Below are 10,482 nucleotides of genomic sequence, written 5' to 3'. Positions count from 1 at the left end.
CAGGTGCAGATCTAAGTGGAGGTGTGAGGTGATGTGTGGGTTGTGGTTGGGGAACAGGTTCACATCTCTCTAAGTGGAGGTGTGAGGTGATGTGTGGGTTGTGGTTGGGGAACAGGTGCAGATCTAAGTGGAGGTGTGAGGTGATGTGTGGGTTGTGGTTGGGGAACAGGTTCACATCTCTCTAAGTGGAGGTGTGAGGTGATGTGTGGGTTGTGGTTGGGAAACAGGTGCAGATCTAAGTGGAGGTGTGAGGTGATGTGTGGGTTGTGGTTGGGGAACAGGTTCACATCTCTCTAAGTGGAGGTGTGAGGTGATGTGTGGGTTGTGGTTGGGGAACAGGTTCACATCTCTCTAAGTGGAGGTGTGAGGTGATGTGTGGGTTGTGGTTAGGGAACAGGTACACAATTAGTCTGAGGTGTGAGGTGATGTGTGGGTTGTGGTTAGGGAACAGGTACACAATTAGTCTTCGGTGTGAGGTGATGTGTGGTTTGTGGTTGGGGAACAGGCGCACATCTCTCTAAGTGGAGCGAGTGTCACTGGTGTTCTTTCCACTGAGACACACCTGACTGACTGGCTCCAAACTCCATCTATCCCCTGCTAGCCTCTCTCTCTCTCTTTCTCTCTCCTTTCTCTTTCTCTCTCTCTCTCTTGCTCTCTCCTTCCTTTTGTCTTTGTAAATATATTTAGCTCCGTTCATATTTCCTCTCCTTTTGTATCTTCAGCCCTCTTTTCTATCTCTCTACATGTTTCTGTGGTTCTGGCAGGGCTCAGCTGGGGTCCAGCTGTGATACTGCCCCAGAACCCAAGCTGCTTCTCCATACTACACATACCGCTCACGATCTCCCTCCACACGCACATCAAATCTAATTTTATTCTTCACAAGGTTCATAAACAACAGTTGTAGACTAACAGTGAAATGCTTACTTCCCAACGATGCAGAGAGAAAGGATAGAAAAGTAATAACACAAAATAATAAAAACACAATGATTAACAATAACTTGACCATATGAGTGGATGTGCAGGGGTACGAGGCCATTGAGGTAGATAGGTACATATAACTAGGAATAAAGGGACAGATAATCAACAGTAGCAGCATGGTATGTGATGAGTCAAAAATAGTTAGTGTAAAAAGGGTTAAATAATTAACCAAAAAGCTACCCAGACTAACTGTTTATCCGTCTTATGGCTTGCGGGAAGAAGCTGTTCAGGGTCCTGTTTGTTTCAGACTAGGTGCATCGGTACCGCTTGCCATGCGGTAGCAGAGAGAACAGTCTGACTGAGTCGTTGACCATTTTTAGGGCCTTCCTCTGACACTGCCTGGTATAGAAGTTCTGGATGGCAGGGAGCTCGGCCCAAGTGATGTACTGGGCCGTACACACTACGCTCTGTAGTGGTCAGATGCCAAGCAGTTTCCATAGCAAGCGGTGATGCAGCCAGTCAGGATGCTCTCAATGATGCAGCTGTAGAACCTTTTGAGGATTTGAGGGCCCCTGCCAAATCTTTTCAGTGATCCAAACATCTCTCTTTCTCTGTCTGCGTGTGTGTGTGTGTGTGTGTGTGTGTGTGTGTGTGTGTGTGTGTGTGTGTGTGTACAGATGACAAGCAGCCCATGAGAAATGCTTCATTTAGCTTTTATTTACCACAACACAGAGAAACTTTTCCTATCCGTTACAGCCCCGCCCACTTCGCCATTCACACCCGTGTCCGATTCGCTGGCACCACAAAGCCCAGGTCGCTATTAATCACTGAAATGAAAGCTAGACAGTTAGGGAGCATCAGAAATAAACGATGGATAGAGGACCATGTTTTGCAGATTTTGAGGGCAAGGAAATATAACCAAATAACCAGACGAAGCCCTCCGGACCTCGTTGAAGACTGAATCCCCCAGGGATAAATGAGTTTGACACCTCTGCTCTGAAGCCTTATCAATTTCTTTTACAGTGGCACCAAAAAAGCATTTTGAAAATGCTTCCTCTGTGATCCATAAGTGTTGACATCGATTTAAACGACTCCAACAGCGATCCAAACATCTCCACATCCACAGATATATAAGGTCTTCCTAGTGATTCAGACGGACGGAGCCTTTAAGCGACTGAAATATAAAACAGCCTGATAACGTTGACACGCATGCAGTGGTGGGTGACTGTTGGAAGAGGGGTGGACGATGTCACTAGTAACAGTAAATACTGCTGCTCTGAATATAATGGCCCGATAACCTCAGTGACTATTTGAACAAATGACAGTTAAGTCATGACCCTTGCTACAGTAATAGCTGTGAGTCATCACCTGGAGTAGTGTGTAAGAAATGGCACCCTAAGTCTGGTCAAAAGTAGTCCACTATAAAGGGAAGAGGGGGCCATTTGGGAGGCATGCTGTATCTGTGATTGCGTTAGGAGTTGTCGACTCATATCCACTGAGGCAAGACCCTGTGGTGTTGATTGACACATGACGTCGGAATAAGTGGCCTCTGGTAGCCAGTATAGATGATTGGTCATTACACTGTTCCAGGCATCATCAAACGGAGGATTGTGACTGTGGTCTGATCTGTGTAGCTGAGTATTAGTGAAGGTCTTTCTTCATATGTCACCAGTTAAACTAGCGTTATATTTGATCCAACAAATGTCTGAAACACCAAACCCAGGACAGAGTATAATCCCTGGTTTCCTGAAACAAAGATCACATTAGACAAGAGCAAACCATGAGAGGACATTCAGGTTCTTTTTGACTGCTGTACATTGTGTCCAGATCCTGTGCCATATTGATGCGCAGAACACTTATTTTAATTTCCTTTTCATCATTTGTCCAAATTTAAAAGTATTTTTTCCATCTCTGAATCATCAGTATTGTAGCAGTCATTTTTATGGTTTGAATTTCGCTCCCATCCCCTCCATTCATGTCTCCTGCCCTCTGTGTACAGTATAACACAGGTGGAGCAGGTCCCTTCCTGGTCAACTGGCAGATGCAGTACTTGCAGTTCAGCTCAGGTGTGCTGGGCCTGAGGTACCATCAGGAGGCAGCCAGAGAGCCCTTGCTCAGATGTGCTCCAGTGTGCTGAGAGGACCAGTGTGCTGAGAGGTCCAGTGTGCTGAGAGGTCCAGTGTGCTGAGAGGTCCAGTGTGCTGGGAGGAACAGTGTGCCGAGAGGACCAGTGCTGGGAGGACCAGTGTGCTGAGAGGACCAGTGCGCTGAGAGGACCAGTGCGCTGAGAGGACCAGTGCGCTGAGAGGACCAGTGCGCTGAGAGGACCAGTGCGCTGAGAGGACCCGTGTGCTGAGAGGACCAGTGCTGGGAGGACCAGTGTGATGGGAGGACCAGTGTGCTGAGAGGACCAGTGTGATGGGAGGACCAGTGCGCTGAGAGGACCAGTGCGCTGAGAGGACCAGTGCGCTGAGAGGACCAGTGTGCTGAGAGGACCAGTGTGATGGGAGGACCAGTGTGCTGAGAGGACCAGTGTGATGGGAGGACCAGTGCGCTGAGAGGACCAGTGCGCTGAGAGGACCAGTGTGCTGAGAGGACCAGTGTGATGGGAGGACCAGTGTGCTGAGAGGACCAGTGTGCTGAGAGGACCAGTGTGATGGGAGGACCAGTGTGCTGAGAGGACCAGTGTGCTGAGAGGACCAGTGTGCTGAGAGGACCAGTGTGCTGAGAGGACCAGTGTGCTGAGAGGACCCGTGTGCTGAGAGGACCAGTGTGCTGGGAGGTCCAGTGGAAGAGAATGGTCAGACATGGTCATTATGGACCTATCCTCTCGGCAGGAGATGGTTTCAATGAAGACGAGTCATTGACCCTGAAGATGGACGGTCATGGCTCATGTATCCATGGCTCAAGTGCAGTATCCATGCTCAGGTGTGGCTGGCCTGAGGTCCAGTACAGCTCAGAACCCTGGTCTGACAATGATCTCGATAAAGGACAGTCATTGCCCTGATAATGGGTACTCAGGCTGAGGCCATGGCTCATGTATCTTATCCATACTCAGGGATGCCGGGCCCAAAGTGCAGTCCGGTACACGTCAGGAGCATGGCTATGACCCAGTCATGGTGGACCATGGTGTTCTCAGCAGCTGAGGATCTTGATGAAGGCGCGTCTGAATTCGATGTTGAAGGTGGTGTAGATGACGGGGTTGAGGGCACTGTTGACGTAGCCCAGCCAGGTGAAGGCGCTGTAGAGCTCCGGGGGAATACGACACGTCCTGCAGTGGGTGTTCAGGATGTGAGTCACAAAGAACGGCAGCCAGCAGATCAGGAACACCCCTGGAAGATGGAACGAGAGAAGGATTGAGAGAGTGGGGGAGACAGAACAAGTGATCAAGTGTGACAGAGGGAGCGAGAGAGAGGGAGCATGACAGAGGGAGAGAGAGAGAAAGGGAGAGAGAGAGAGACAGAACAAGTGATCAAGTGTGACAGAGGGAGAGAGAGAGAGGGAGCATGACAGAGGGAGAGAGAGAGAAAGGGAGAGAGAGAGAAAGGGAGAGAGAGGGAGCATGGCAGAGGGAGAGAGAGAGGAGGGAGAGAGAGAGAGGCAGAGAGAGAGGGGGGAGAGAGAGAGAGAGGGAGAGAGAGAGAGAGAGGGAGAGAGAGAGAGGGGGAGAGAGAGACCGAACAAGTGATCAAGTGTGACAGAGATAGAGAGAGAGAGAGGGAGCATGACGGAGGGAGAGAGAGAGAAAGGGAGAGAGAGAGACCGAACAAGTGATCAAGTGTGACAGAGGGAGAGAGAGAGAGGGAGCATGACAGAGGGAGAGAGAGAGGGGGAGAGAGAGAGGGGGGGGGGAGAGGGAGAGAGAGAGGGAGAGAGAGAGGGAGAGAGAGAGGGGGGAGAGAGAGGGAGAGAGAGAGGGGGAGAGAGAGGGAAAGAGAGAGAGGGGGAGAGAGAGAGGGAGAGAGAGAGAGAGGGGGAGAGAGAGGGGGAGAGAGAGGGAAAGAGAGAGAGGGGGAGAGAGAGAGGGAGAGAGAGAGAGAGGGGGGGAGAGAGAGGGGGAGAGAGAGAGGGTGGGAGAGAGAGGGGGAGAGAGAGGGAAAGAGAGAGAGGGGAGAGAGAGAGGGAGAGAGAGAGAGAGGGGGAGAGAGAGGGGGGGAGAGAGGGGGGGAGAGAGAGAGGGAGGGGGAGAGAGAACATGAGATCAAGTGTGAGAGGGAAAGCGAGATAAAGCGAGGCAGTGAAATAGTAAAAGTAAAAGAGAGAGGGAGTACATTAGTAACAATAATAATTATATGTTTTAACACATCAACTTCAACACCCGGGCAGAATTCCAAGTAGATCAATACCCCTATAGATGTGTTATGTACAGATGTAGGATCTTAATTTGACCAGTTTTGACACAGGAGTAAAATAATCCTGCGGCAGGAGGATTTGATTATTCTCATAAAAGTGATCATTTAAAATGGGAAATTTGTTTTGATAGGCTACACTAGACTATATTTTAGTTGTAGCTCGAGGCTGCATTTGGGATACACTTGTATGTCATAATGGAGACCAATATCTATCTTGTGTTATTAAGTTTTATGAAAGGACAGTTGTTGATGTGTATGGCTGCATTTCAGATTTAAAAAAAACAGTTGAATGTCGCAGTAGTAGAACCTACAGTAGCAGGACATTTATTCTGCTTGGTGCTTCAGCGAGAGAGAAAGAGAACTGCAGGTTTTCAGTGAATTTATGTAAATCACGAGGCTCATTTAGCAACAACAGAGTGATCAAATTAAGATATGATATCTGTAGATTTTGAAGAGTCAGATAGATTTAAGCAGTGTAGTACTTGGCTCGCTTACACCTTCTCATAGTTTCAGATCCACAGGAGTTCTTAGACTGTAGAGGGTTGGGTTCTTAGATGGTAGAGGCAAAGATTTGTATTAAGTAAACCAAGATAAGCCACAGCCTGTCCTTTCCAATGGGAACAGATGAGTCATAGTGGGCAAAATAAGCAAGGAGGTGGGCAGAGCCAAGCACGGGCTAGCGAGATCCTATTGGCCCGTTCTAACACACATCTGTATATTTCTGTTAGAGAACGCCTACTCTGTGAAGTGCACATGTGCAATAACTGAATTCACCTTGGCACTCCTTCTAAACAACGCAAAACAAGTCTACAAAACTTAGTCCACTCCATTTATAACATATTCTAGTTTTGGGAGCAGAAAACTGTTTTGAGATAAAATGTTTTATCGATGAACACATTTGCAGAATGTCGGACATCTCCTTCCATCTTCTCCCACTGCCGGCCATTGGCCTTCCTCTCACTGCCATATATGGTAGTGAGTGGAAACGCCAAGCGGATGCTTCACAATTATACATATGGTGAAATATCTGTCTCATTTTTCTAGCTGTGGTAGAGGGTTGGGAGGAGGGAGAGCTTAGAGGGTAGAGGGTTGGGAGGAGGGAGAGCTTAGAGGGTAGAGGGTTGGGAGGAGGGAGAGCTTAGAGGGTTGGGAGGAGGGAGAGCTTAGAGGGTTGGGAGGAGGGAGAGCTTAGAGGGTTGGGAGGAGGGAGAGCTTAGAGGGTAGAGGGTTGGGAGGAGGGAGAGCTTAGAGGGTTGGGAGTGCTTAGAGGGTAGAGGGTTGGGAGGAGGGAGAGCTTAGAGGGTTGGGAGGAGGGAGAGCTTAGAGGGTAGAGGGTTGGGAGGAGGGAGAGCTTAGAGGGTTGGGAGGAGGGAGAGCTTAGAGGGTTGGGAGGAGGGAGAGCTTAGAGGGTAGAGGGTTGGGAGGAGGGAGAGCTTAAAGGGTTGGGAGGAGGGAGAGCTTAGAGGGTAGAGGGGTGGGAGGAGGGAGAGCTTAGAGGGTTGGGAGGAGGGAGAGCTTAGAGGGTTGGGAGGAGGGAGAGCTTAGAGGGTAGAGGGTTGGGAGGAGGGAGAGCTTAGAGGGTTGGGAGGAGGGAGAGCTTAGAGGGTTGGGAGGAGGGAGAGCTTAGAGGGTTGGGAGGAGGGAGAGCTTAGAGGGTTGGGAGGAGGGAGAGCTTAGAGGGTTGGGAGGAGGGAGAGCTTAGAGGGTTGGGAGGAGGGAGAGCTTAGAGGGTAGAGGGTTGGGAGGAGGGAGAGCTTAGAGGGTTGGGAGGAGGGAGTGCTTAGAGGGTTTGGAGGAGGGAGAGAGGGTTGGGAGGAGGGAGAGCTTAGAGGGTTGGGAGGAGGGAGAGCTTAGAGGGTAGAGGGTTGGGAGGAGGGAGAGCTTAGAGGGTTGGGAAGAGGGAGAGCTTAGAGGGTAGAGGGGTGGGAGGAGGGAGAGCTTAGAGGGTTGGGAGGAGGGAGAGCTTAAAGGGTTGGGAGGAGGGAGAGCTTAGAGGGTTGGGAGGAGGGAGAGCTTAGAGGGTTGGGAGGAGGGAGAGCTTAAAGGGTTGGGAGGAGGGAGAGCTTAGCGGGTAGAGGGTTGGGAGGAGGGAGAGCTTAGAGGGTTGGGAGGAGGGAGAGCTTAAAGGGTTGTGAGGAGGGAGAGCTTAGAGGGTTGGGAGGAGGGAGAGCTTAAAGGGTTGGGAGGAGGGAGAGCTTAGAGGGTAGAGGGTTGGGAGGAGGGAGAGCTTAGAGGGTTGGGAGGAGGGAGAGCTTAGAGGGTTGGGAGGAGGGAGAGCTTAGAGGGTTGGGAGGAGGGAGAGCTTAAAGGGTTGGGAGGAGGGAGAGCTTAGAGCTTAGAGGGTAGAGGGTTGGGAGGAGGGAGAGCTTAGAGGGTTGGGAAGAGGGAGAGCTTAGAGGGTAGAGGGGTGGGAGGAGGGAGAGCTTAGAGGGTTGGGAGGAGGGAGAGCTTAAAGGGTTGGGAGGAGGGAGAGCTTAGAGGGTAGAGGGGGGGTAGAGGGTTGGGGGGAGGGAGTGCTTAGAGGGTAGAGGGGTGTGTGTGGGGGGGGGGGGGGGGTGCTTAGAGCAGGGCTGTCAAACTATCAGCGCACAGGACATATTGAAAAAACTAACGAATTTGCGGGCCAGACATAGCTTATTATGTTTGTTTTTACAAACAACGTGCATACAACTGGCCCAAACTGGCTGTTGTTTTGTTTGGATAAATATGTCCCTTTATAATGTCCACTGATGTATAGGATGCTGTATATAGCATTTTATCATATTAAAAGAGAGAAATCATTTATCCAGCCTTTGCTGCTATGCTTGCAGATGTGCATAATATGCTGCAACCCTAATCAAAAAGTTTAATGGAAGAAAAAAAACGTACAGTAAATTTTACATTTGAAACCAGTTGTCTTTATTTTGTCCCACTGCATGGATCACCGGTGCAGTTGAGTGCAGCATTACTACGTGGGGCACTCAACATGTGTTGTAGTTGAGGAGCCAGCCGAGGCTACTGCTCAAATGTTGCTGTAATAGGCCTACATGTTTCTCATTTGTATTGTGTTTTGTTGCAGGTTTAGTTTTTTGGTTATTCATTGTCAAGCTTTAAAAACCGAAGGCAGGCGGCAACATTTTAGTAGCCTTGTTACGACGGGCATGTGTCTGAACACTTTCCCTCTGCTGCGCGCTGTAAACCGGACACGAAAGCAGCGCAATTGACGCTGAATTCGGCAAAGTGAGCGAGCACAGCAGGCTGTAATTTCATAAAGTAGATATTTATTTATACTGGCTGTCGCTTGTGTGCCCTATTCTCCTGTATTAGTAACTTATCCCCGTATGGTCGTCATATTGTTTCGTGGAACCGAAACTTGGCATGGACATTTAGCTTACAACACGTTTCAACTTTCGGTCCGGTAGAAGATTCGGTCAGTGCTATTAGTGAAAGACCAATCCAATTCTCTCTTGGCCAGAGAAGCTAGGGAGTGTGTGAGGCTGAGGACATCTACTCTGTGTGTGAGTGTGTGTGTGACGTTTCAACTTTCGGTCCGGTCGAAGATTCGGTCAGTGCTATTAGTGATGAGATGATACAGCGCACTGACTGGCTCGTGTGTGTGTGGGTCTGGGAGGAGGGGTGTGTGTGCGGCGATGCACTGCCATTTGGCGTGCAGTACTTTGGCAGTGCTTGCTGTGACTTGTAGTGCAGCGCAACGCGGGCGGTAGGCATGGAAGCGGGCCGAGCTGAATTGACAACACATCATTACTCAGACTGAATAGAAATAGAAATGTGTCACCTGCCGGATCCGGCATGGGGGCCATGTGTTTAGGGTTGGGGGGGGGGTTCTTAGAGGGTTAAGGGAATTTCTTAGAGAGTTGTGGGGAGGGAGTGCTTAGGGTAGTGGGCTGGGGGGGGATCTTAGAGAGCTGGGGGGAGGGAGTGCTTAGAGGGTAGAGAGCTGGGGGGAGGGAGTGCTTAGAGGGTAGAGGGCTGGGGGGGGGTTCTTAGAGAGCTGGGGGGAGGGAGTGCTTAGGGTAGTGGGCTGGGGGGGTTCTTAGAGAGCTGGGGGGAGGGAGTGCTTAGAGGGTAGAGGGCTGGGGGGGGTTCTTAGAGAGCTGGGGGGAGGGAGTGCTTAGGGTAGTGGGCTGGGGGGGTTCTTAGAGAGCTGGGGGGAGGGAGTGCTTAGGGTAGTGGGCTGGGGGGGGTGCTTAGGGTAGTGGGCTGGGGGGGGGTTCTTAGAGGGTTAAGGGAATTTCTTAGAGGGTTGTGGGGAGGGAGTGCTTAGGGTAGTGGGCTGGGGGGGGGGATCTTAGAGAGCTGGGGGAGGGAGTGCTTAGGGTAGTGGGCTGGGGGGGGATCTTAGAGAGCTGGGGGGAGGGGGTGCTTAGAGGGTAGAGGGCTGGGGGGGGTTCTTAGAGAGCTGGGGGGAGGGAGTGCTTAGGGTAGTGGGCTGGGGGGGTGCTTAGGGTAGTGGGCTGGGGGGGGGTTCTTAGAGAGCTGGGGGAAGGGAGTGCTTAGGGTAGTGGGCTAGGGGGGTGCTTAGGGTAGTGGGCTGGGGGGGTTCTTAGAGAGCTGGGGGGAGGGAGTGCTTAGAGGGTAGAGGGCTGGGGGGGTTCTTAGAGAGCTGGGGGGAGGGAGCGCTTAGAGGGTAGAGGGCTGGGGCAAGGCTAAGGGTCGATGTGGAATTTGTCTCCCCCAGTGTCTCCCCCACAGTTCAAAGACCAATCCAATTCTCTCTTGGCAAGAGAAGCTAGTGTGAGGCTGAGGACATCTGCTCTGTGTGTGTGTGTGTGTGTGTGTGTGTGTGTGTGTGTGTGTGTGTGTGTGTGTGTGTGTGTGTGTGTGTGTGTGTGTGTGTGTGTGAGAGAGAGAGATTCCTCTGTCTCATTAAGTAGACACCTCTGATTAGCTTCAGTGTCACTCAGTAGGGCCTGGACTCACCAACATCTCCCACAGTGAACAGCCTGGACCAATGGCCGTCAACACCACCGCTAATCATTACAGTATGTGTGTGTGTGAAAAAGAGATGTTTGGTAGCAGGTGTTTGGTCTCAGAGTGGATATCTATCTTTGGATCCACCCATCCAATTTACATTTGAGATTTCCAATGGTTTGTTCTGATTGACTAAAGACTCACCTAAGCTGCAGACTAACTAGTGCTAGGCTCCCAGCAGTGAAGAGAATGAATTGTAACTGATATCCCACATAGGCAATATATTGGCTTTGTAGTGCAC

General features: G+C 50.7%; 1 protein-coding gene across 1 annotated transcript in view; it reads right to left on the bottom strand.

Moving 5' to 3' along the window:
- Positions 1–1,620: 1,620 nt before the first annotated feature.
- LOC110490825 (D(3) dopamine receptor-like) overlaps positions 1,621–10,482 on the bottom strand; it is a 35,203-nt gene continuing 26,341 nt past the window's right edge. The window contains exon 7 of the mRNA XM_036943840.1: positions 1,621–4,250. Coding sequence (XP_036799735.1) covers positions 4,054–4,250 — 197 coding nt within the window. The 3' untranslated portion in view covers positions 1,621–4,053. The remainder of the gene's footprint in view (positions 4,251–10,482) is intronic.

Source organism: Oncorhynchus mykiss, chromosome 15, assembly GCF_013265735.2.
Source record: "Oncorhynchus mykiss isolate Arlee chromosome 15, USDA_OmykA_1.1, whole genome shotgun sequence".
Lineage (NCBI taxonomy): Eukaryota > Metazoa > Chordata > Actinopteri > Salmoniformes > Salmonidae > Oncorhynchus > Oncorhynchus mykiss.
The sequence above is the reverse complement of the archived record's forward strand: the minus strand, read 5'-3'. Positions and strand labels throughout refer to the sequence as shown.